General features: G+C 39.5%; 2 protein-coding genes across 2 annotated transcripts in view; one reads left to right on the forward strand and one right to left on the reverse strand.

Moving 5' to 3' along the window:
• The window catches only part of CTNNA3 (catenin alpha 3), a 577,780-nt gene that overhangs the window by 280,206 nt on the left and 270,339 nt on the right, over positions 1-27,235 (reverse strand).
• LRRTM3 (leucine rich repeat transmembrane neuronal 3) overlaps positions 26,448-27,235 on the forward strand; it is a 112,069-nt gene continuing 111,281 nt past the window's right edge. Inside the window, exon 1 of the mRNA XM_033148942.1 lies at positions 26,448-26,993. Coding sequence (XP_033004833.1) covers positions 26,990-26,993 — 4 coding nt within the window. The 5' untranslated portion in view covers positions 26,448-26,989. The remainder of the gene's footprint in view (positions 26,994-27,235) is intronic.

Here is a 27,235-nt window from a genome sequence, read left to right on the forward strand (position 1 = left end):
AAATGGTGGCATTTTAAAAATAAAAAAGTGACATAGTTTTAAATTTACAAATACAAACATAAAATTTGGTGTTGCAAGATGCACACAAATCTGAAATTAGGAACGAACATGGAATATTGCCCACAAAATATTATTGAACTTAATTATTATGTTATAAAGGGCTTGCTAAAATAAGGAAGATGCGACAATCCACTGTCCCACACTGTATGTGGCAAGGATTTTAATACCAATGTCCAGAATGAGGTCAGCCACTGAAGAGATATATAACCAAATGCTCAGTTTTCAGTCGCCTGGTTCACACATTACATTAAACCATATGTTACTTTAAACTGTAGTTTATTTTAACTACGTAAGTAGCTCCAAACTTCTTAAAAGGAATAACAGTTTATACATAAATAAACATGTTTCAGGGGCGACAAGCAAAGACTATCAAGTATAGTCAAAATTCCACAACTATCCCAATAATTTATTAACCGAAAAAAATTATCCCAATATCTCTCAGGTGTAATATTCTTCCAGGGAAGCCAGTGTGCACTGCAAAATAGATTTTTTTAAAAACCCAGAAAGTTTTAAATCCTTAATAGACATTGAAGAGAAGACCTCTCACAGCAAGATGGCAATACAGTTCATTAGTATATATGTAAAACTGTATTAGCCCCAAATTACAGGCAATCCAAATGGCATTGAACAGAATGTATTTACACATTAAATAACCCCAGTGCAAGCTATTACATTCTGCATGCAGGTAAAACCCATTATCAGTTTTATTTTCAACTTTTATAACCAGCCATTGGAGACTTATTTCTAATCCAAGGCTTCTACAAAAATAAAATAATTTCACAAAAGGGTGTTTTTTTAAAACCAGTACCGGTAAATTAACTTGAAATATCCTTTCTCTTAAATTTACAATAACTATAAATTTCTCTTCACATTTTCCTAACATAACATTATCAATCAATGGTTGAACTTCAGGTTATACAACTGCATTGTATTTTTAATAAACAAACAAACAAATCTCTTTTTAAGTATCCTGCTGACCCTTCAACATAGCCGTGCTTTAATTCTGCAAGGCAATATTTCCTATTTTAACATGCCAACTGTAACTCCTTAAATAATTTTAAGCTGCTCAGTGTCATGCTCGTTATCAGTAGTTTGTTTCCATTCTCATAAGATACATGGAAACGATTGCAGCATTTTCATTTTCACACACAACTGCATTGATTGTGAATCAAGGTGTTACCAGTTTAACAGCTCCCTTTTGGAAGCATTTGGACAGCCCTATTTGGCACCAGGGGGTTCCAGGCAAGGGGCTATTTACTTGTCAATAATCGACAGCACAGTGTAGCATTAATCTGCCCTCACAATTCATAGTAATTTGCTTCTAGATGCAGCCATTTATGTTGGTATCACCTCAAGTAAAAAAGATCCATGGTACATTTCCCTCCCTGAACCCCTGACTGAATTCCTTCCAATTAGTAAAAATGAAATGTTTTCCTGAACCATTCTGCATATTATACAAAGCTGAAGTCAAGAGTATTCCACAAGCCACATATAAAACAGCTCAATGAAATACACCAGAGGAGAGTGTCCATATTTATGCAGGATGGATGAAAAGACGGAAGAAAATCAGAAGGGAGAGCACACACATCTTTTGAATATAGTATATTTCACAATGATGCATTTCTATAGACATTTCCTATCATTTCTCCACTTACTGAAAAATATAAAATGGCACAAAATAAAAAAAAAATGCTATCAGCTAACAGCAGCTGCTGTTCTCCTTTCACTACACATTTTCTTTCTGGCATACAATCCCAACAGTTCCTACTAACATGTCTTTCCCTAGGAGCAACATCTGGAAACCTCTAATATAAGCAGGCTTGGGCTACCTCCAGTTCCTCTGCAATTAACACCTTTTTACCATCTGATATCAATAATATGCAAATCTATGCTCCCTTTCATCCTTCCTGATTATATGATTTAGGCTGCAATCCTATACAAACTTCATTGAGAGTGGGGCAGGGTGGGCACTGCACACCCAATCATCTTCCTGAACCTCAAACCTTCCCTAAACTATTGCTCATTCTCTCCTCTGCCTCCACACTCACATCCAGTGTATTACTTCTCATTTAGGGACTATCTCCTGTGCTGACCAATCATATCTGGACAGTACAACCAATCACAATCATCATTAGCTGGCACCTCTGTATCCAGGGTTAAAAAAAGAAAAAAGAAAAATACATTATTTTGAACAAGAAATGGAAAACCTTTCTAGTATGGGTGGCTCAAGATGAATGTCGGACCCATTCTGATTTTCCTCCCCCCCCCTTCTCCCTCCTTTGATTATACACTAGCCAATTGAGAGTCTCTTGGGAATGCACTGGAAGGAACTGTCTGAAATAAGTGTGCACAGGATCACAACTTTACAGCACAATCCTGTGTACTCAGAAGTAAATGCTATTTAATTCAATGGGGCTTAGTTCCAGGTAACTGGGGTTAGGGTAGCAGCCTTAGTGAAGCAACTTCACCCTTCATGTGACCTTGGGTACTGTTATGCTCACTGGCCCTTCCAAAGCAACATGCTAGAAACAGTTGACAAAGCAGCCATGAATATACTTGGTGAATGCTGGATTTTATTGAGCCAGTACAGTAGTAGCTGTCCATATTTTCTGCTATTTGTTAACTACAAACAATGAACAATTCTTATGAGCAACTTTTATTCTCTATTATTATTGTAGATGTTTTTGTTTTCTGGAATTTCTTAAAATAAAATAAGAAATAAGAGTACCAGCAGAATTAGGATGCCAAAGGATATATCCTACCTGAGATGGACGTGTGGTCTAAGTACGTACTAGCTTAAGTATTTCATATTTACTTACTTTTAATCTTATTTTCACCACATATTGAAGGTTGTAAATAGAACATTATATGGCTGAAGAATTCTGGATCAAAATTTGCTTCTTTTTTAGCACAGCCTGAACATCTGTAATCTCAAGGCCACCCATCATTCTGCTCTTCTTTAAGTGATGCATAAACCAGCTCAGCTTTTCCTGAATTAATTTGAACAGCCACAATGGACTGGGTTCCAGTTCATAAATTATTATTCTTTACCTCTCCACCAATGCCACCAGGCAAAAATTTCCATTCCAGCACCCCAATCTAGTTGAATGTGATTGGGTTTCTCTACAAAACAGAGAAATTGCAGTGTGATATTGATGACTCAACATCCAGACATAAACACCCTGTATTCACCTGACTATTCAGCAAATGAAACATCACTACTGGACAGCACTTTGAAGATGCAAATAAAAATATGTATTTATTTCTGCCACTGCTGCAACAGGATTTTTAAAAAAAGAATTTATGCCACCATGAAAGAACTTTGGGTTGACTCAAGCTTCAATCATCTCTCCATGCCCCCCTCCACTTTATTCATCTAAGCTCACAGATGTGTAAGTACTGTAGCTGCTAGCTCAACAAAAGCAACACCTTGCCTTCAGAGAAATCAGGAAATAAGCTAATTTTGCACCTTCTTAAATGGAAATATATTTGTATAAAAAGGGGCCCTGAAGAACTGCAGTTAACAAGAATGAGAAGGAACGGATGTCTGAAATCAAAATGAATACCATTTGTCAATCATTTCCAAAATCTGTTTTTATATTATTTTTTGCTACTCAGATTGTAGCCTAGAAAAAAAATGGCTCAACTGATTGGATATCATTTTAAGCTGTCATTTGTCTAAACTACCTGCTCTGGTTTGCGCCCCCCCCACCAGAAATAGGATCTTCTACTTTAAAAAAAATTGTGCTAGTTTTAACTTTTTGTTTATTAACCATTTCCTTATATTCTGTAAATCTTGTACCTTCACATACTTCAATATGACTGCATGTACACAAACCTTTTTTGGGGGGAGAGGTGTCCATTTGTTTCTACATACTATGTAAAGGTATGTACTTTGTGTTTTATATCTGTTTTCAAGGATATGGGCCTGTCTCCTATTTAGGGTCATAATTTTGGAAATACTGGTGCAATCTTCACACCACACATCAAATTACAGGTGGGTAGCCGTGTTGGTCTGCCATAGTCAAAACAAAATAGAAAATTCTTTTCAGTAGCACCTTAGAGACCAACACGAAAGCTCATACCAAGAACAAACACAGTTGGTCTCTAAGGTGCTACTGAAAAGAATTTTCTATTTTGTACAGAAAATTAGTTGGCTACCAGATATGTAATAGGACCACTTTTGAAATAGCTGTGTGGGATTGTTAAAATGGTACTTCACCACATGTCCTTGGTCCAGCAGCACAGAGAGCATACCAGAAAGGGGGGGTACAAAATGGAGGGGAAATATCCATTTTCAAGCCAAAGGGTTAGCCCTTTAAGGCTCCAAAGTTCTCCAAAAGGCATTGAAGCTAGAGGCCGAGGATTAAAAAGGTTAAGCTGCCCTCAACTTTTTTCAGAGCGAATTGCTCACTGCGCAACTTCTGACCTGCCTCCAGCTTTCTAGCCTTGCCATTTTCTCTGTGAGAGCAAGCATCAGATCAGAACACAACAAAATTGCTAGTCAACCATGATGTCTTGCGACTTTTTAAAACCATGATAGCTGGTATTCTTTGGACCTTGAGTAAACCTTTATACTGTGGATTGATCACCTTACTCTGCAATGTATATGTTACCACAAAGATGCAGATTCCCAGAGCTTTTGGAAATCAATTTCTGATGGTTGTACAGTGTGCATAAAAAGGAGGTGTCAAACACTTTTCATAGTATGAAGAGGACGTTATAGTGTATTAAGTGTATTGTGGCAGTTGATGATCTGGCAGTTGCCCTTGTCTCATTGATCTGAACTAATACAGAATTGGTTCCAGCAGAGTAAAAGGCACTTCCATCAAACCATTATCATTCCAATTTGGCTAATTTATTTCCCGCTATTTTGTAGACATCTTGGAGAAGATGGACCATAAACTTCATTAGCATCAGATTAATTTGATAGGGACATGTAGCTCAGGGACAGAAAATCAATTTAATTACGTCCTCTGAACTTGTCCAAATATGCCTTCAAAACTGGAACTTCAACAATGAGCCCCTGGACCCTTGGCAAGAAAGCACATATATTATTCCTGATCTGAATCCAAGAACCATTGATTTGTCCTGGGGCAATACTGTAGTGCTTCCATGTGATAAAATGATATTTTTCAAACTTATGCTGTCCTTTGGACTTTTAATATCCTATAAAAATACATCTTGGGCGTCTTGTTGCAATATCATTTCTGTTCATCTTTCTTTCAGTTGTACTACAGATGTGTGGGGTGCCTCCAACTATTACTGGGTGTCTCCAAACTGTCATTATATTGTGAGAGGGATTCAAATACATATCAGAAATTTAGCTTTGAACAATTAAAGTGGAATAAAGCACTCTGTCATGCTAGCACAATAAATCCACTTTAAAAATAACACGGACTTTTTATAGTTAGGAAAGTGACAGGGAAATGCTCTGAAAAGTGTTGGATGAATGCATGATTAATGTGAAGATCCAAAAAGCCAAACAGGATAAATGCTCATTGCCATACAACCAGCCTATAAACTATTTGGAACAAATGCTCAATAAAGACTAGATATAGTCTAACCACCATCCAACCTTTGTGCAAACAAATCAAGATGAATTAAGCCAAAGCACAGGTCATCTGGACAAACCTACTATCAATCTTAGGAAAAGTATTTTGCTAAAAATTTCTCCCACATTTGCTTTTGTTTCAAGCAATAATTCAGTAGCCACTTGTCAGACTCAGTTGCTGCCCAGCTGTAGGCAGGAACAGACAAATATGTAGGGAAAGCAAAGCAGATTCTTATACTAGGTTTAGCCCAGTATTATATACACTGACTAGCAGCAGTGCTCCATAGTCTCAGGCAGAGATGTCTTTCCTGTCAACTCAGTCTTTCTAACTGGATATTCTAGTGACTGAACCTGGAATCCACTAGATGCAAAGCTTGTGTTGTTGCCAACACAAAGAACATGAATAGAATCCTCTAATTGCTCAAATAAGTGAGCAATCTTAACCAGGAAGCTTTAATAGGAATCAAGAGCACCACCTGACCCACTCTGATCTATTGTTATAAAAAGGCTTTTCTCACTGATTTCCCTATACTTTCATCCTTTGGACAGAGCTGGGACATGGTAGACCTGACTGAGATTCAGAAATTGATAAAGGCTCAGCTCCAGGCAAAACACTCTTTTGAGTTGCCATAATGGATTGTTTAAGGATTGTTTCTGTGAACCCAATTTAGCTAGGCAATTGGATCGATCACTGAAAGGTGACCCAAAGATGTAACACTCTAATACAAAGGAATTCTATATTAAGTGAATAAATTTATTTGCATGTCTCTCTCAATATTTCTGCTTTTCGCTGTCATTTGGTGTTTTATTAAAATACACACTGAATCTACTGGAATGAATCACCTTATACCAACGGTGTGTTCTTAAATATGCATTGGGCTGGCTCTACTACTAAGACTATGTTGACACTGCTGAAGTTGAGCAACTATGACTCACTCCATAACAAAGACAACCTACTTCATCATAACTGGAATGCTGAATACCTTAAGAGAGAGAAGGATTAGGAGATTTCTTTTGGAATTTGCCCTTGAGAAGCATCAATGTGAATCCACTTTATAACAACCTTCCTTCCTAATCAGGCATGCACATATATTCCATTGCTGAGTAAATAAACATCAGTGGTAACAAATGTAACTTATTTCCCCATTTTTCCTGAGGTTCTAGATGTCCCACGGAACAATGGTGAAGGACACACAGTGAAGAAAATAGACTCTTGTTTATTCTGCTATGGATATTTAGTCCCAAACAGCAAACCTCAGGGAGGAGGGTGAGGCTACTGCATCTCTATTTCCTATGCAAGCAGAAAGTATTTTATAAAAATGGAAAGATTTAATTAACAGTCTCTGTCAGGTTCTTTCCATTTGCTAAGGCTTCTCTAGATGGTCAAGGTGCTTGCTACATCTATAATAATCTCCTTCCTGGACAGAAGATGGGCCATTAAGCTTAATCAATGTCCTATAGAATTATGTGCTCTTTGCTAAATAAAAACAAAACAATTGCCCCTTTTCCTTGATCATTCTCTTCCTGATATGAATAGCAAATTAAGACTGGCTTTGGGCACTTCAAGAAGCACTGAGAATTAGATGTGCAAGTGAGTAGATTATTACCGTAATGTTAATATTATGGGTCCATGTACGTCCAACAAGGCCTGTTTAGTAGCTGGTTTCTCATGAGATGAAATAAACCATATGCAAAGTCTAATGTTGAACATTAAAATTGAGGCAGCTGGTTATGTTCCCAATGCATGTTGAGAAAATCACTCTCTTTATCTAGGGGTTTCCTCCAGTGCTTCTTGGAAGCACCTTCTCTTGCAGCTCATCTAAACCTAATGTAACACTACTAATAATCTAAATGCTTTGGGTAGAGAGCCTACCAAGAGGGGATTAGTTAAAACTATAATTCACATCCCATTATGAATTTTAGCAAATGATAACATTTCCTACACATCTTAAGTTAGCAAAGCATCTGCCAGGACCATGAATCAACGCCACATTAACCGTGCATGCCTAGGTGGGGTGGTAGTGGGTGCCACAGTGACTTTGTGAGAGACAAAAAAGCGCTATGGGGCAAGTGCCTCCATCATTATTCAGTGAAGAGATGCCTATTTGCAGCATCAGCTATAAGATGGGTACAAGACATGGAGCCTTTGCTTCCCTAGCATACGTATGTATTCCTACATTGTTGATGCAATGGTGGGGGAAGACAATAAAAACATGAAACAAAAGAGCAGAAGTAACAAGATACCTGAGGGGAAAGGTGGCACATTCTGAGATGAAATATTTTATTAGTGTGCAGAACAAGTACCAAAATAAACCTAACCCTAGGAGGACAGGAACATAGGAAACTGCCTTCTACAGTGTCAATTAATTGGTCTTTCTAGCTCAGTGTGGTTGACATCAACCAGCAGCAATTCTCCAAAGTTTCTGACAACAGCCTTCCTAGGATCTTTTACATGCCAGACATGTGACTATAAGAAGAACCCTACTGGATCACAGCAAAGGCCCATTTAGTCCAGCATCCTGTTCCCTCAATAGCCAACCAGATGCCCAAGGAAAACTCATAAGCACACAAGTGCTCTACCACTGAGGCCAAGAAGATAAACAAGTCCTTCTTGGCCATGAACTCATTGAGTGGACTTGGTCAAGTTACTGTGCGTCTGTAAAATGGTTGTTGTGACTAAAAACAAGATTTAATTACTGTAAAGCATTTTTGCAAAATTATATTTCCAAATATGTGATTACTAATAAATATTACCACTGACAATGGGAAACAGTTTCAGAGTTATAGATTAAGCACCCGAGCAGTCATCTAATTTAGTCTTTGAAACATCTAAAACAAATGCTTCAAGTAGGTATTCCCTTGTGCCCTTTTCAGGTTATCTAGAAGTATAATGAATTCGTTGCAGCCACAATGTTCCTTCCAGCAACAATTTTTTTGTTGGGTAAAAAACAATGTGCTTAATAATGTGCATTTTAGAAATAGGCTGTATTATGTTGTTAAAATAAGTACATATAATGACATAATTACAATGTATAATTATGTAATACTGAGAGGCAAAATAATGGCAAAATAATTGTGTTGCACATTCACAGCAGCCTAATGCAAAGTTCAGTATTGGGGAGGACAAAAACAAATAAATCCCAGTAACTTTACATCTCTACCATCTGCCTTTTGCCTTTAACATCGCCATTTGAAAAGCACCCCACTTGGACTGTTATGCTGAAATTGAATTGTTGTTAAGTATTGTGTTTTATACATTCAGTGTAATTTTCTATGTTGCTGAAGAGGTTTTTTTTTAACACAACCCATTTCAGGTATAGGAAAGATCATATACAAGTTGTATTAAATGAATAAACAATATTGCCATTATGAAATATACTGAAACTATCTGGTGCCCTCCCCCATTGTGGAACTCCCTTGCCATGGAGACGGGCATATCTTCAACATTCCAGACTCTTAAACAGGCTTTAAAAGCACATCCTTTTAGGGCTGCTTTTCTTTGAAGAAGACCATTCTCAGAGAACCACATATGACTGAATAATTCTGTGAGTTGTTATATTAATGTTACTATCTCTCTATGATTTGTTTTAATTGACCTCTGTTTTGTGTTAAATTGTTTTTAATGGATGGTAGATTGTTGGTTACACTGAGTTGTAGCTAACTGAGTTTTACTCAAAGTAGGCCCATTAAAATTCATAATGTTCATTTGTAATTCCCAATAATTTTGCTTGGTCTACGCTATGACAAATGTGGGATAGAAAGACATTTTAGAAATAAATAAATTAAATACCTAGGAAGGTCCTTGGGCTTTGTAAACAAGAGCAGGAAAGATAGAGTAAGCATAGTTTCTATGTCAAATATAAAGAATACCACAACTTCCTTTATAAGTGTGGGGCTTGATCAAGACACTACCACCAAACCCCACAAGTGAGAGATTTCTCTTTAAATTCTAGATATTGGCACTTGGAAGCAGTAGGTAGGCTTTTCATCTTCAGCCCTGCCGCTCACCCACACTCCTAATAAACTCAAGAAAGGAGTGTTGCTCACTAGGAAGACAAATTATTGATGTGAGCTACCTTGGAAAACACCCCCCCCCCCAAAAAAATCAGGCTCTTTAGAGCTGAAAACACAGTACAAATATAATAATTCTTGCAGGGCTAGTTGCCATGCATGCCCAATGACTTGTGAATAAATTTACTTACAACAGGTTATCTCTGGGAAATAATGAAAACCACCTGAGGAGCTCAAATAGCTCCACTATTAATCATCTCAGTGTTCTGTAAATAACAGCATGCCCTCAGGGGAAGAGTATTTGTGCAACATGCAAAATGGGGAGCTAAAAATATAAATCACAGCTGATCCAAAAATGTAAATCAGAGCTGTGGACCAGAGGTGATAAGTGTGGCTTTTTCACATGACTGGGTGACACATGTACGCATTTAAACTTGCTGCAACTCATTGCTGCCTACTTTACAGAGGACAGCCCTTTGTTTGAAAGTTCCCTCTGTTTGACAGATACCTGGTCCAAGTCTGGTTTACAGATCAGAAATCATAAGAACAGAAGCAGGAGCCTTGCACTTGTCTATTAGCAGTTATTAGCACCTGGTCAGCAGACTGAGCAAGCACACTAATCATACAGTGCCTTCCTCACAATAGTTTAATATACTGTACTTCTATTTAAATTACTGTATAGCAAGTATTTACCAGATCTTTGACCATATAATAAATTTGATGTTGCTTTTCCTGCTGCTAAAAGCTGAACCCTGCCTATGGAGAGAGGATCACACTGCAAGGCTTGGCTGGTGTAGCATTGTTGTGCGTCATTGTGGGAACTGAAAGTGACAGAAGCAAGATCCAGCTGTACAAAGCACACATCAGCACAGCAATGGGCCCTGCCAGGGTGCTCTGTCCCTGGTAGTTTCCCAAGGGTGCTTTTGTCCAGACAACAGACATACCAGCCAATTATGGTTGCACTCACTTTCATGCCTTTTCTGTAGCTCAGCGATAGTGCACTTGCTTTGTATGTAGATGGTCCATGGTTCAATCCTTGGCATCTCCAGGTAGGGCTGGAAAAGATTCCATGTCTGTAACCCTGAAGAGCCAGTGCCAGTCAGTGAAGACAACAGATGGGCCAACTGGTTTGACTCAGTGTAAGGCAGCATCTTATGCTGCCCTTGGCTACCACAGACCAAATGGTGATGTGAAGATATTCCAAGGGGCACCTCCCCCACTCTTCCAAGAATATTTGACAGTGATACTCTTAACTACCCGCCAAATTCTTACAGATGTTTTGCCTTCTTAAAGGGTCCTCCATATTAATCTCAAATTTTGCTTAAGGCAGAACATGAAGCAGCTTAAAGGAGCGAACCTCCCTCCCCTAAGAATCTGCACAAACTTTGTGAAGTGGCCTTTTAAAAATCCCTCAAAAACGCCTCCAGGTATTATGCCTCAGCATGGCCCTCCAAGGTAGGCATTCAATTTCCCTCTAGGTGAAATCCAGGGGGAGCTGAATCAGTCACTAATCATTATTAGGGCCTTTTGCACTGGCAGTATTTTCTGCCCTGCCTTGTGATCATCAGCAGATGAATATAAAATTGTATATGATAAACAGAAAAAAACAAAACAATTTTAACCACAAGCTTTGAAGCAAGATGACAGTGAAGCAGCTTACATTTCACCTCAGGGCCGATTTAAAAGGCCAAGAGTCAGTCTAGCTTGCTGAGGTTTTCTTCCCTCTTCTATTTCTCTATGAAGTAGCAACATTTGGTCTCTCCCATAAACAAAATTCTGTTCTCTTAAAACTGCAGAATTACCAATAAAATACATTATGATTCTCATCACTCATCTCCTCTTTCTCACTTTCATCTTGTATTTGAAGGCACACACACACAAAGCAGAACAATAAAGCTGCAGACTAGTAAATCGCCCTCTTCCAAAAATAAAATCTCAACTCACATTATTTTATTGCAATAAAATAATTATATTGTAATTTAAGGAAGATGGACAAAGATTTGCCAGCATATATGCTGTCCACTTAATGTGAACATTTTTGTGCATGTAAAAAGTTGGTGCCATATTATATACATTTTTTATTATAGGATTTTATTAAGTTTTATTTAAAGCATGCTGCACATGTTTATTGCAAAACTAGAAGCTATTATGAAGCCCTGGGCAAATACAAAGTTTTGCATTACATTAGAAAGGCTTCTTAAAACTGCCATTTTCCTTCTAAATTCTTCTCATTATTTTCACTTCAAAACAACTCAGCCACAAAAATAAAATTTACTTCAGAACTTTGTCCTGCTTTGCTTCTACTGTCCATAAATCACTTTAATATACTTTATAGCAGGGATGCATTTATTTATTTATTTATTTATTTATAATTGGTAAATGTATCATGTCCACTGTTACCTAGTGCATACACTAAGGTATGTGTCCAGTATAGAAGGTGCTAAGAGGTTTCTTTTTTGGCCCTACAGGTTACATTATTGTAATGGCTAAGGGATATACAGGGTAGGTGACAGATAACCTGTAGGTGGCAAAGATTACAGAGAAAAGAAAGAAAGAAGATAAAATAATCAGAATATGAAATAGGAAACACTATGGCTTGTCAAAAGAATTGGATGAGTGTGTGTGTGTGTGTGTGTGTGTGTGTGTGATATTTGTGTTAAGCAAACACTAAGGCTACAGTCACACAAAGAGATATGCATGTGTATGTGCCATTCATTTCAGTGGGGGGAAATTCACACAATTTGTATGAACCAATTTGTGTGAGACAAGCAATAATAAAAATAAACACTTTGGATGGATTAGTGGTCTGAATGGGTGGGTGTGGGTGGGTGTGCCAATCTTTCCCATCTCTCAGCATTTTCAGATGACCTTCAAATTCAGCTTAAAGTAGGGATGGATGAATTTGTCAATTTTGGTTTCTCTGAGCTTCTCATTTTTTTCTAATCTTAAATTTGGTTCCCCACATTTCATGAAAATCACCAGCATTTTAGTGCAAATTTCTCCTAAAATGCATTCCTGTATGCAATTTTGCCTAGCTAGGGTTGCCCTATTTTGAAGAGCAAAAAAGAGGACACATTTGCCAACTTCTACTTTTAACGATGGATCTGGGGTCTTCTGCATTCAGAGCAGATGCCCTGCCACTCAACTATGGCCCTAAAACAAACAGAATATCACATGAGCAGAGAGAGGTTTAAAGAGATGGACAGAGCCAGGATGAGGATCTCACTCACAGGAAGTCATTAGGCAGAGGCTGGGCAGTCACCGTAGTGTAGGGGGTAGAAAGCTGGATGTGAACAAGGGGAAGGAAAAGGGATGCAACGGGCAGTGGAGGGGCAAGCCCTTGGAGGGTTGAGGGAGTTGGGGAAGCGGAGAAAGGGGAGAGAATGAAAGAGGGATCCAGGGAGAAGGAAAGAGGGGAGAAGAAAGGAAGAGGGTCCAGAGGAGGAGGAGAGAGAGTGCTGAGTAGACGAACACTTGTGCACCACCAAACAAACAAAAACCGGATATTTTGCCACAATTTAAAATTCTGCCTGGACATAAATTTTAAAACTGAAAAAGATGGCATGTCCAGGAAAGTCCAGGCAATCCTATAACAGACATTTTTCAGAGCATCTATTTTCCCTCATAAAATATATTTTTGTATGTTATTTTCATTAATATTTGTATGTTTATGCAAACCCTAGCATATGCATTTTGGTACACATTATTTGGCTGCAGAAATTCCACAGCAAAATTCGCAGAAGTGCAACTTTCAAAGGATGGCTGTGTTTTGATTAACGTATTATTTCAGAAAGTGTGAAGTAGGTAGGTTCACCTTTAAATGCAAACTGAATCCAGTTTCTTCGCCATCCCTAGCTTAAATCACCTCAGTATTGTGCTGCTGGGAGTCCTCTTCTAGCTGTTATTTCAGACTTATTCAAGGGTCTCCTGCAGCAGAAGGATGCCTTGGGACATGGCTCTCTCATATATATATATATATACACACACACACTAGCTTGCCCGGCCACGCCTTGCTGTGGCTCTCCCCCTCCCCCCGTTCTCGCCTGGTTTCCCACAGCTTATGCCCACAAACTTCCATGTGCCCCATTTCAGTCTTCCCTCCCCCCCGTTTTTGCCTGGTTTCCCACACGTTATCCCGATGAACTTAAGCCTGCCTCCTCTCAGTCTTTCTCTCCTGTTTTTCCTGGTTTCCCACAGCTTATCGTGATGAACTTCTGCGTGCCTCCTCTCAGTCCACCCCCGTTTTCGTCTTCCTCCCACTCACGTGGCGTGATTTGTTTCCCTCCCCCACACTCTCCGTGGTCACTCCGAAACTGTGTTGATCTCTTACCTCCCTTCTGTCCAGTTCCCCCCCCCCAGTTTCGCCTGGCTCTCCACAGGTTGTTCTGTTGAACTCCTGTGCTGTGATTTGTTCCGTCACCTCCGCACTCTCATGTCTGTTGCTCACTGTTTTAAAATGGGAATTGGCCGAGCCTGAGGCAAGGAGTTGTTATGGCGGTGGTAGCTAAAGGTTAATTTGGCCCCTCCCCCGCCAACATCCTATTGGCTGAGGTGACCTCAAGTTCTGCTCCCCCTCCCACCCTCTTCTGAAGTCTGTTGTTGTCAAGTGTGTGTTCTTTGATGTCCACTGGAGGGCGCTGTTTTTTGCACAAATTCACAGATTTACCTGGGAAAGGTATGATATTTTTGCAATCTAGGTACCTAAGAACCTTCCCATATGGCCAAGGAATGTTGTGTCCAAATTTGAAGGCAACCGGTCAAGCGGTTACAGAGCAAGGCCTTCGCATCCACGCACCCATCTTGAACATTTATATATATATATATATTTTTAAAGAAAAAAGTGGGAAGAGTCAAGTGCCTGTCAACATCAGGAACCCCCCTTGCTGCCTCCTGCTTTTCACCCCAAACCTCTCTGATGCTGCAAGAGAGGCTTGGAGAGCTTTGAGAAAGCAGCAAGAAGAGGTTCAGGACTGACTGATTCCCCTCCATCTCAGTAACACAATCAGATCCTAATGTCCTTTAAACTGAAATTAGATGTCAAGTGGAGAAGGCTGGGAGAGAGAAATTATCTTAATTTACAGAAAGTTCAGCATGTGTACCCACCACACACAGAGCACTAAGCAACCACAATTTGTTTTTATTATTACAGATCTTCGGCAACTGTGAACAAAAATTAATTTATAATTTGGAGGGAAAAGAACAAGCCAACTACAATTCAATCCTGTAAACTAACTGAGTCTGAGTGTGTAAAGGAGCTACTGATGAGAGGGACAAAAAAAAATCCAGGATATTTTCTGCCCTGTTCTACCCAGTGGTGTTGACTGCAAACAGTGGAATAGCAATTAATTTAGTGAATGGGGAAAATGGGAGCATGTGGATATGTGCCAATCACGCACACAGAAAAATTGGATCGGAATGACCTGCTTGCAATATAATGTCCCTGTCGGGACACAGCCTATAATCAGCAGGTGATATATTAGAGACTGAGTTGCTATATTATTCCCTTTTGTTGTTGTTGCCCACTTTGGAATCTGAGTGAAATGTATAGTCTCCAAAAAGGGGCTAACAAGACTGAAAGAGACCCAGGCCTTTCTAGGGACTTCTGAGTCTTTCACACATCCTGATGGTATATTTACACAAGCTACCACCCTCCTACAAATGAAATTGAAGTAAAAACAAAAAACAGAAAACCTCTCCCCAGCTATTGCACAAAGTAGCCTTCTACAAGTCATCTCTCAGTCAAACCTACCTTGCAGTTTGCCTTGGTGGTTTAAAAAAAGAAAGGAAGATGACTAAATAAATAAAGCCAACTTAAGTTGGACATCACCTTGAGATAAACTATTTACATCGATCAGTAGCTAGTCTTGCCACTAACATGGAAATGGGAAAGGAAAAAGTCACTGAGACATAAAGCCTGTATTACTTTTGAAGTGCTTCAAATATTCCTCCATTTTTTGCAGCACCTTTCAGGGAAGGAGGGGTAAATACTGCTTTCCCCAAATCAGAGCATGTTTTCAAAAGGCATTAAATTATTTCATATTCCTGAAAGAGACAGACCTTTTCAGGAGGACTTAAGCAAAAATGGGAACGGAATCCACTCAAAACAAACACTTGGCTGCACTAATGGGGTGCTACATTGTGATTCAAAGCATTTGATAGACAAATCAACATCTATTTCTGAGACTTATACATTTAAGTGGGAGCCACAAGAATCACACATATATACAAAACCACCAAGATTATTTATATCCCTACAGTTGTGCAATGTTATTTTGACACAATTCACTTTAGGAAACTGTGGGAGATAAAGCATACCTGCTGCAGCAAAGATCACACACACACACACACACACCAAATTGATGGGTACTTTTGCAAATCTTTAAAAGTGATTGGACTATATTACCACATACTGAATACAAATAAAAGTACAGTACACTTAGTCATGGAAGGACAGCTTTTGCACAAAGGAGAGAAAAAATTGATATATTAGGCCCTATCTACACCACAGAACAGTTATTCCTTTCTCCCAAGGGAAGCCTGGGAAGTGTAGCTCTAAAAGAATTCTTAGCACCCTCATCAAATTTTAATTCCTAGCATTCTTTGTGAAAAACCATCGCACTGGAGTTGGTTACAAAAACTGATGTAAGTTTATAGTGTAGATTACATTCCCCCAGTAACTTCCAAGAGGATAGCCACAAAATATCATGAAAACGCAGAGGATAATGTATGAGAAGGACCTATGAGGAGGGAAAGATTTCAAGGACGGTCCATCACTCAGATCTTTATTGAACCCCTTCCTTCACACGATACTGTCAGTGCATAAAGAACCACCTACCTCAGCTTGGGATAGATACCAAGGACATCAAGACAGAAAGCACTGGCTTTTATCAGACACTAAGGCTGCCTATATGGAGAAATGCTGAGCATCGAGACATGGGCTGTTTATGAAAGCCATCGACACCAAGGAATGCTATGTACAGGCTACAATTAAAGAGGCCCCATCTTTGAGGTATGCAGTGAAACAGTTCTCTGCAACTGAGGGCAAGGGCTTCAAGCTCTTCTAAGCTCTAGACCAGGGTGATAAACCATCAGCCCCAAGCAGCATGACCAATGGTTCAGGGATAATGGGAGTTGTAGTCCAGCAACATCTGGAGTTATACCATAGGCTCTCTATTCCTGCTCTTTGTTCTGCACAAATGCAGATTCCGAAGACCACAAAGAATAACAAACTGTACTCTTGGCAGGTGTAACCTCAAAAGGAAGCAAACTAACTAGTAGTTTAGCTATCTTAATAGATTCTTCAAAGTTTGCTTTTTCTTTTTGTTGGTAGGGAAAAGGATCGAGAGGGGGGAAGATGAAAGAAAAGAAAGAAAAAAGATAGCACCATGAGAATGCATTATAGGAACCTGCATTCTCATTTTACACCAGAAAATCCTTTTATACTCTTACTGGGTATAAATCAGTAGCAGCCAAGACTAAAAAGAACTGGTTGACAAGCTAATTAACTAACCAAGGCTGCCTGTACAATTAAGTTCCGGTATTTCTCCAAGAATATCGCCTATTAGAATTAGGCTATCTAGCAACTTACAGTAGTTGGGCTGACTGAAAATGATTTGATTGATTTTATGCGCAAATACACAATACAGGAAAATTCACTTCCAGGAGGTATGAATAAATATTTTTAGCAAGGAATTCGTCCTTCTTTGTCATCCCACCCACCCCATCCTGCAGAATGAAAGTGGAGCTCAAGAAAGGGGTGGTGGTGGCTAAATACACAACTGTAATCATTGTGAATAGACCATCTTGATTCTAGCCCCAGAATGAATGGATATAATTATATGTCTCTTTACGATATTCATGGTTTTTTTCCCTCTTTCACTTGCAAATCCACTGAACAGTCATAATGTCCTTTCCTTGAGATGTTACTGAATACTGTATGAGACCAGTTTTTCCCATCTGCGGAACTCAGCACATGACCTCAGAGCTCAGATCTGAACATCTCACATGAGTAAGCACTTTAATTTTACAGAGTGATGGGTACTCAGTATATTTTACTGGCAATATACAGGTTCAAAGAGAAATTTACAGAGAGCTTTAAAATATTTTGAAAGGACAAGTCAAATTATAGGTAGACTGTACTCTAATTGCTTACACCTGAATGCCTGCCTGCATTTAATAGCAGAATGATGGCTGTGATCCAAAGAACTGTGAGTGGAAGAGGAGGAGAAATACAATTTCCACAACTTGGTAGTCAGATGCGCAGGTGCTTACATAAGCTATGTGCATGGTGAACTCTGCAAATAGTTCCATTCACACGCAGCAAGAAACCTGTTTCCTTGTAGCGCAATATCACACTGATGCAGTACTGCATGAGTATTCAAACCACATGAGTAAGCTCAGCTGTGTGGATTGAGCCCAGAAATTGTTGCCGTACTTTTTAGTGCAGTGTTTTTCAACCTTTTTGGGGCAAAGGCACACTTGTTTCATGAAAAAAAATCACGAGGCACACCACCATTAGAAAATGTTAAAAATTTTAACTCTGTGCCTATATTGACTATATATAAAGTAATTTTTCAATTTTTCCCACGGCACACCAGGCAACATCTCGCGGCACACTAGTGTGCCGCGGAACAGTAGTTGAAAAACACTGTTTTAGTGAGATGGCTACTCATGAAATTTGTCCCAATCATGTGGTTCCAATATTCTCTGTCTCTCTTACACACCACAACAACTGCATGACGAAGGGTCATAACTCAGTGACAGAAAACAATTTTTTGTGGGCAAAAGGCCCCAGATTTAATCCTTCCAGTTCCCACAATGGCCAACCTGATGCCTGCGAACAAGATATGAATGCAACAACACTCTTCTTACTTACAATTCCCTGCAACCGGTTTTCAGGCAGACACTTCTCACTGACACTCTGAATAGTAGTCAAAGTAGACAATACTGAGGTAGATGGGGAATACAGATTGACGTGGTATAAAGAGCCTTCTTAGTTCTTATGCATAGGATCACACCACAGGGAAGCACCACTATGCTGCTTTCTCACTTACTCTTGTGCTCTGTGTGTGTATATGTTGTCTGGTGTGTGAGAGAGTGAAAGAGACAGAGAGAGAATGATGGGTGCCATGCAGGCTTCCATATGCAGAGCATATCACCAGAGGTGGCAAACACACGGTCCCAGTGAAATATATTTTTAATGAAATTCAGAAAAGTCTAAACTGGCAGATGAGTGCTTGGATCCCATCAGCTGTAAATGTACTATATCAAATTCAGCTGAAGAAAATCAGAGTTAGTAGATGTGCCCTTTCTCTTGAATTTTTCTACATCATTGCAAAAGAAAAACCAATACCTAGATCAAGAAAGAGTAATCAATTTAAATATGAATAACTGTCTAATGAATCATTCTTCTGAACTCTGTAAATAATGCAGCTATGAGATTGAGGATGCTTTCCATAGGGGGGAAATAGGCAGTGATGATAATAGATGATTTTTTAAAAAAAATCCTTAACCTTGTGGGTACCTCTAAGGAATTAACAGACATAGTTTCCAACAGACTGCTACCAATTCTGGGCTAAACCACAAAGAGATCTAATACTTCTTAGATTTTTGCATGTATGATTGATTGAGCTACAAAAGTAAGCATCTTTTAAAATTTTAGTTCTGCTTTATTTTTTAACACGATGAATGTTCTGCCATAGGAAATAAAAAGTCAAGAAACTGAAACTGTAAATTTGCCATACAGGAACAAAAACGCAGAGAACAGGAATGCCAGTCTTCTCATGGGAAGCACCTTTACTTAGTGCATAGAACTCTACAAATGTGTTTTCTATTCCCAGTTTTGCTCAACATCAATAGGTGAGTTTGGAGAGAACATCACTTAAGTTTGATTTTCTTCAACATCCCCATCTGTGATGCGACACTCCACAATGCTAGACATGCAGTTGAGAAGTGGTGGATAAGATCTCCTGAGCACTGTCACTGAGAAAGGTCAGATAAAATTCTGTGCAGGAGGGAGTCTACAATTTAACACATCTCACAGTTGGGCAGACAGCTACTTATTGCAGTCTGGAGGAGTACCAGTAAGTGAAAAGTGTTATAGCCTTCTAATTTTGTCCCAGATCTCTTAAGTATTTTATTGAATGCTGTTTCAGAGTTTTTATTTACTGGGCTACACATTGTAGAAATCAGCAAAAAGATGTATACATGCTCTATGACAGGGAAAACCAAACATACAGTAGCTATTTTGAAATACAAAATCAGTTGTACTGATATACCGGATAGTTTACACTAAAATCCTATATACACACTTACTTGGGAGCAAGCCCAATATAACACTGTGAGACTTACTTCCAAGCTGACATGCATAGAATTTTAATGTTAATCACCAAGATGGTAGATAGAAAAAACAAGGAATGGGATTTCTGTCTCTTGGGGGGGGGAGCTGATTAATGTTTCATTGTGAAATGGTTGTGGAATTTATATCATTTTAATCATTTCTTACACAGAACTAATATCCGTTTGTACAAAATCCATAACATGTGGAATGGCCCTTTATCTTAAGCACCAAAACATTTCTGAATCCATGATACCATGCAAAAAACAAAATTATAAGTGGTTTTACATCTGGATGTATTGTATGTCTTGTGAGTGCATGTGTGTGCATTTGTGAGCATGTGTGCAGGTTGTAGTCCAACAATATACCTGTGGGATAAGCTGTTATAACCACCCGGTTAAGTTCCCCATGACACAACAAATGAAAACAAAAATATAAACATTTGTATCCAATGTTAATCATACCAAGTAAACCCATTAAGGTAGAGGTGTTACTTGTTATATATGGGCTGCAGCCAATAGGTATTTGTGACAATTGCAACCAAATGCATACACATCTAATTGCAATCATGCCAGTCATACTTCTGGCGGTACATTTTAGCTTTAACAGGTCTGGGTTACAAGCAACATGAAAATCTGACTCTGGTTGTACCAGATACCATGGCAGAACAACATTAAAACATTTATTATTATTATTATTATTATTATTATTATTATTATTATTATTTAAAAAGCAACAGGTTTAAAATACTGCATTCAAAGCTATCTCTTATATACACATTCCTAAAAGCGCCAATGGTTCCCATGATCAGTTCCTGTTTTTTCCATTAACCACAGCATGAAATGCTGATCGTACACATTTTGATGCAGAACCCTTCCATTATCTTACAGATTAAAATAACAGGCTTTTCTTAGCAGCAGCTAATGGAAAATTCTAAATATTCTAAACAAGACAAGAAAAGTTTGTACTAAATTTGGTATCTTTTGATTACTCAACCTCACATACATACACTTCAAACATACACATAGTGTTTGCTAGCTGCCTAGAATGGCAAAGTGTCCTTCATGGAGTTACTCAAGCCCAGACCCAAATCTTCACAGCCCTAAGAAGTCATTGCTTGCCACCCCTGACAAATACTCCCAAGGCAGAGGAAGAGCTGAAGCCGGTATAGACCCTGCCAAGGAGCTGATCAATCAGAAGGGTCTGGCTGAGCCTGAGACCAAGATTGGAACAGAGGAGCTAGACAAGTTTCTGTTTCCAAAGACATGGTGTCAAATGTGCCAGCACACACAGACTGAACCTTCTGGCAGAGCACCTACAGGCAGGCGTTTGTTTATATAACGTGGGTTGTGATTCTCGTGAGTGACAGCCTTCACCCTGCTTTAAAAAAGAAGAGCAGGAGGGGACACACCAGGTGCTGGGAGAGCTTAGCTTTTGTATGGTCATGTGAGAACTCTGTTCTGTGCCCTGTAATTATGCCTTGATCATGTACTGATTTCTTGAATAAAGCCTCTAGATGTTTTCAAGTTCAAATTCTGAGTGTTAGGGTTCATCCACATTTCCACTTGTCCTTTGCTTAGAAAGCACTAAAGAGCAGTGGGACAAGAGGAAGTGTGGATAAGCCCTGATAGTGGGAACCAATGCAGTTTAGCTGTATGTGCACAAACAGGAAGGGGTTCAAGTGAACATCATACAAACAAGAGATTGTAATTTAAAACAAATTCCGGTTATTTAAACAAGCCAGCTTCATAATCCTTGGCTTGAAGTTGGTTTGTTTAGCATTCTGTATGCACATATACATGTATTTATGCATGCATTGCTTAGGGGGTTTTGCATTCTGAATTCTGTCACTGACATCCCAGATTCTTGTTAAGGGTTCTTGAGGTGAATCCTTAAGTGAATTCATAGCGCGAGCTACTCCATGAATTGTGACATAAGCCAGGGCTTGACCTGGGAATTCAGATGTCCCTTAACTGTATGAAAAACACAACATTGCCTTGCAATAGCAGTAGGAAAAAATTTCAAAAGTTGGAATGAAAATACAAGGTAAGAATTCCCCAAGCAGAAATACAAACATGTAGAAATCAGAGGGCCTTGTTAAAAGACAGATGAAATAAAATATTGGACCATCTAGGTCAAAGAACTATGGAAGGGCGGGAATGACAATACGAAGGGTGTGGGAATACACTTTGTGGATCCGTTAAGATCCGCGGTTATTTGTTTATATTAATGTTTATTATGAACTACTTTTCGTATCCTTCCGTTTAAAAGTGAAAGTAAAAGTAAGAGTCAGTGGGCACTTCGCCACTGAGATCACTCCGCCTAAAAATTGTAGTTCCAGAGGTTTTCAAAGTTATCAATGGTCGTTTATTCTGCTTCCCGCCTTTTTGGAGGGCAGCAACAGCATTTCTATTGGTAATATATCGATCGTGATGTCACACTTGGTGATCAATAAAAGGCTGAGGCTCCCTGCTTAGGTATCTCAGTTCGGTTATGTTATTTTGAAGTTTAGTTTAGTTTAAGGGTTTTTGGGCTGTGGGTTGGCTGGGTTGGACGGGTTGGAAGCGCGTGCAGGTGGTAGTCAGGGCTTAGATCGCGGAAGACTTGGCGGTAAAGGTTAGATAGCCTTTAGACTTAGCATAGGTTTAGATCGCGTAAGATTTGGCGGTGTAGTTTTATTTAGCCCTAGCATTGCGGAAGATTTGGCGGTGCAGGGACAGTTAGTTTAGGGAAAGCTTAGTATAGGGCTAGGAACAGCAAAGTGTAAGAGCCTATGCGGGTCAGCCAAAACCATAAAAGAAACATCGGTGTCTGTCTTTATTGGGGAAAAGGTTTTTATTTAATTTTGAAAAACGTCAGGGGTTTTCACTTAATGCTTTAACTTTGCCCTTGGTTTAGTTTCCTTTACTTTAGTAACGGTCCAGGAGGTCACAAGTGGTTTCAAGTTCAGTTTCGAGGCATCCATTTAGTTTCGAGGCATCCATTCAGATTCGAGGCATCCATTCATTTTCGAGGCATCCATTTCTCACGCACCTTCAGATTCATTTCCGACTTACTCACGAACCTTCAGATATTGAGGCTTGGCCGGCGCCCGTGCCCATACGCACGCGGAACGCTGGCCGCTTATCCCCAGCAACTGGTATCTCGTGCGTGGGTGGCTTAGACTCACGCACGGGAAGCTCCAGCACCGAATCCCGCAGAAGGGCACTTGCCAAACTTCTTATCTGAATGAATTGCCTATCCGGTACAGGTGTAATTTAAAAAAAAACAAAAACTTGGTGGGGTTTCATCCACTTGAAAGAGATTAGCCAACATAAAATGGTATTCCCACTGAAAATTTCAACAGTCGTCCTCAGATGGTCTGCTTAAGAAAACTTCACATTCACCTCAAAACCCAAAGATGAAGTGCAAGTTGTACTAAGTTTGTAATCATAAAATGTGTACATCTATTTTTCCAGTTTATCTGTGTGAATTCCTAGTTGTGCGGATAATATTTCATCCCAGTTAAAATCATTATGACTTCTCTCAGAATACACAATTTGTGAAACACAAGTGATTAATGATAGTGGAGTTATCACAAACACAACCTGTGCACAACAGCACCCTCCCCACCAGCCATCCCCAGCAAATTGTATTTAAATGCATACTACCCCCAAAAACGGAGGGAGAATATAGCCAACATGTTTAGCAGTCACTGATCGCCTTATTCTTCATGAATTTGTACAAACCTGATTTAAAGTCATCCAAGTTGGGAGTCATCACTATATCCTCAGGGAGCAAATGCAATGTGTCACGTGAGAATGAACTTTCTTTTATCTGTCCTAATTCTTCCAGCATTCAGTTTATTGGATGTCCATGAGTATGATGAAAGAGGGAGCAAAAAGATTATCCTTCCTTCACTCATTGCATAATTTTATAAACCTCTATCATGTTCTCTCTTACTCAGCTTTTCTCTAAAGTAAAAAATAAAATGTAGCTTTTCCTCATAGTGGTGTTGCTCCATCCTCTTGATAATTTTCATTCACCTTTTCCAAATCTTTTCCAGCTTTACAAGACTGTTGTTGTTGTTGTTGTTAATCCGGCCTTCACCGTAAGGTCTCTGGGTGGGTTACATCATTAAAACACAACACCCTCTTTGAGGTGAGGTGACCAAAACTTTACACAGTATTCCAAGTGCCGTCACACTGTCCACTACAGCACCGGGTGCTATGAGAGCATGCTCCACAATGACATCAATGCACACAGAACTTCAGAGAGAGCTTTATATGCAAAAGAGAAAGGTCCCTGCCTTTACACTTCTGTGGACAAGGTGCAATCTTTTCTCAATCATATATTTAGAGCAGAAGGCAGCAAAAAAAGCAGAAGGCTGGCTAGGTATATGAGAATTGGATTATGTAATAGACGTACGCAAAGGTACTTGTATGTTTACCCAAAACTTCCAAACCAAAATTGCCTGGGCCGACTTCCAGGTCAAGTCTGTTTCGAGTGCTGTGCTTTCAAGGCTTTTGGTTCTTTTGCTTTCAATGAATGTTTTAAGCTTCAAATTCTTAAGGATTTGAAGCAACAAGAGCAAGTTGTGGAGCAAAGTGACCCAATCATTGTGCTGTATATTGAGAGAGAGAGAGAGGAGAGAGAGAGAGAGAGAGAGAGAGAGAAGAGAGAGAGAGAGAGGGAGAGAGAAGTTGGGGGGGGTATCAAAGCTCCATCATTTTCACCTTCCATAGAAACCCTATATACTTGTTGAAATGTTGTATCTTAAATATGCCGAATAAGCTGGAATACATTGAAGACTTAGCCTCCCCTTACTGAACACTATGTTCCTGAGCACAACACTGCCACCCACCCCTGATATTTAATTTTTGAAAAGCCTTGACATGACTGCTAATCACACCATTCATGTCATGTGTAGTTAGAACCTGGAAGGAAGGCAGAATACAGGGTAATTGAAAAACTGTGCATGGCTTCTCATACAGGAAACAGGAATTACAATACTGGTAAAATAATTCGTATTCAGAATCTGTCACCATCCTTTTCCTCTTTCTCCAGGGAGAACATTGCATTTACATAATTTGAGACTGGGATGCACTCCCCTTCTAGCTTCTCTGTTCCATGTGGGAAACATCAAGATAAATGGTAGACTGCTAAATAAGAAACATCACTGACTGTCTACCAGTAAGAACATTCAATGCATGGATGTCCATCACTTGATAGCTGCAGCACTGAATGGAAACTCGCATGTTTCCCATGTAGGAGACAGCAAAGAAGGCAACACAGATGCAAATGAAGAGGAATCAATGTGCTCCCATTTTGCGGTACAGTTGGCAATTTCCTCTGAGGTGTCCCACTTGATCTATGGACACAAGACAGACATTTGGGGGTTGCAGGAGACCCCTCTTTCTCACCTAAATTAGAGGGCACAGTGTTCAAAGAGGATCTCAACTCTTGCAAACCCACACTTCAGTGTCTCCTACTTCTAAGCTGGCGAAATCTAGGGAGATGGGAAGGCTATGAAGAACGTGCACAGCATTACTTCACTAACTGCAGAGTATATATATTATTATTAACTATCCTTATTTATTTATAACAATTTATACCACCTATCCTGAAAATGATAGAGGCAGCAAACAACAACATAACAAAAATGTACATTTTAAAAGCATAACAAACATGGAAAAGGAAAAATTAATTGGAAACAACATTAAAAAGTTGACATGACAATCAAGCCCACCTTAAAAGGCAGCATAACAAAGCACCCACTGAAAGGGATGCATCTAAGCCACCCTGCCATCTATCGGGCCAACTATACCTCGTGTTCACTTGCCATCTTCAAACAGTGTGGGGTTTCAGAGGTAGAGCTCAAAGATTCATATGGGGGTTATGTGCCTTCCATAAATGTGGGGGATCAGGGAATATGCACTGTAGTAGCCAGTCAGTATACAGACATGCCTCCTCACCCCCCCCCCCAAAGTTAACTGCACTGGTATCAGACCTGTTAAGTTTTCCTGCCTGATTAGTCATAGTTCTTACCATCTGTATACCAGTGGTAATAGCAAGGATTAGTGTGTTTTACATTACAATGTAATGCCTGTGGTGTTCAATTACACCCATTGTGTATATTATACACAGGTTTCTGTGAGTATGGGCTTGTGTGTGCTGTTTTCTTGCTTAAATGAAAAGAAATGTGACATCCAAGCTTTATATTAGGTGGAAGCCCCAGCAGCAGATGCTGGGCTTAAAAGGCTTAGTTAAATTACCCAAAAGAAAAAGATGACAATGAAAAGCTAAAAGCCCAGGGAAATTTCCACCCATTTCACTAGTGTACACTGAGGCTGACCAGTCTGCTTCTATTTAGTCACCCAGAACAATCACTCATTTCCCAGCACAGGGCTTACTCATTTGCAAGATTTAAAAGGGGGGTGGGGAGGAGGAAGATATTTCTGCACATGCCCATAATATTCTTCGCCACTGGGGGCAGCTTTACATAAGACTGCATTCACCGAAACCAAAGCAACAGTCGGAGGAGCTTTCAGAATGACAGTACGCAGAAGTGAACACTGCTTGTTCATTGAACAGGGTCATCCTGGCTTCTGTGCTCCAACGCAGTTTCCTTAGCTGGATCGGGAGTGCTAACTATGAGAACTGCTGCCCAATGGAATACAGACGGGTGAATTCAGACAGCTGAGCATCACTTGGAGGAATCTATCATGCTTTGCACGGGGAGATTTTAAAGAAGCTCGTTTCTAAATGTAAAGATGCAAAAACGCACCATCCATGAAGATCCTATTACCTAGGAAGAACTTGACATTCTGCTGCAAATGCTGTGTTGGGATTTATTTATTCTTGGGATGTTCTGCATGGCTGGCAAAGAATAATGTTCCAAAATCGGTCCATCTCCCAAGGGGTCCAATTTTTCTTCCTGGGTGTCAGCAAGCCCTGACTCACCACAGAGCAGCTGACAGGGGCTGTCATGCTTGTGGCACCCTAAGCAAAAGCAAAAGACCTAACGACGACCTTTGAAAACACAAAGGATGGGTAGGTTTTCCATTTTATTTATTTATAGTTAGCCTACAGCAGTGCCTGCACTGATTCTGTTTTAATTGCTCTATAGGTTTGCCTCCCTGCAAGATGTGACCAGAGTTAAATTTCCAAGAGATTGTATTTGACTGTGGCTAGCTTACGTGCATGATTTTTTTCTTTATTACATTTTCCTTTATTAAAATAAAATGGGGGCAAGCTACAAAGTACTTATGATGCTGGGGGGTTCTTATGCATTA

The sequence above is a fragment of the Lacerta agilis genome, chromosome 5 (assembly GCF_009819535.1).
Source record: "Lacerta agilis isolate rLacAgi1 chromosome 5, rLacAgi1.pri, whole genome shotgun sequence".
NCBI classification, from domain to species: domain Eukaryota; kingdom Metazoa; phylum Chordata; class Lepidosauria; order Squamata; family Lacertidae; genus Lacerta; species Lacerta agilis.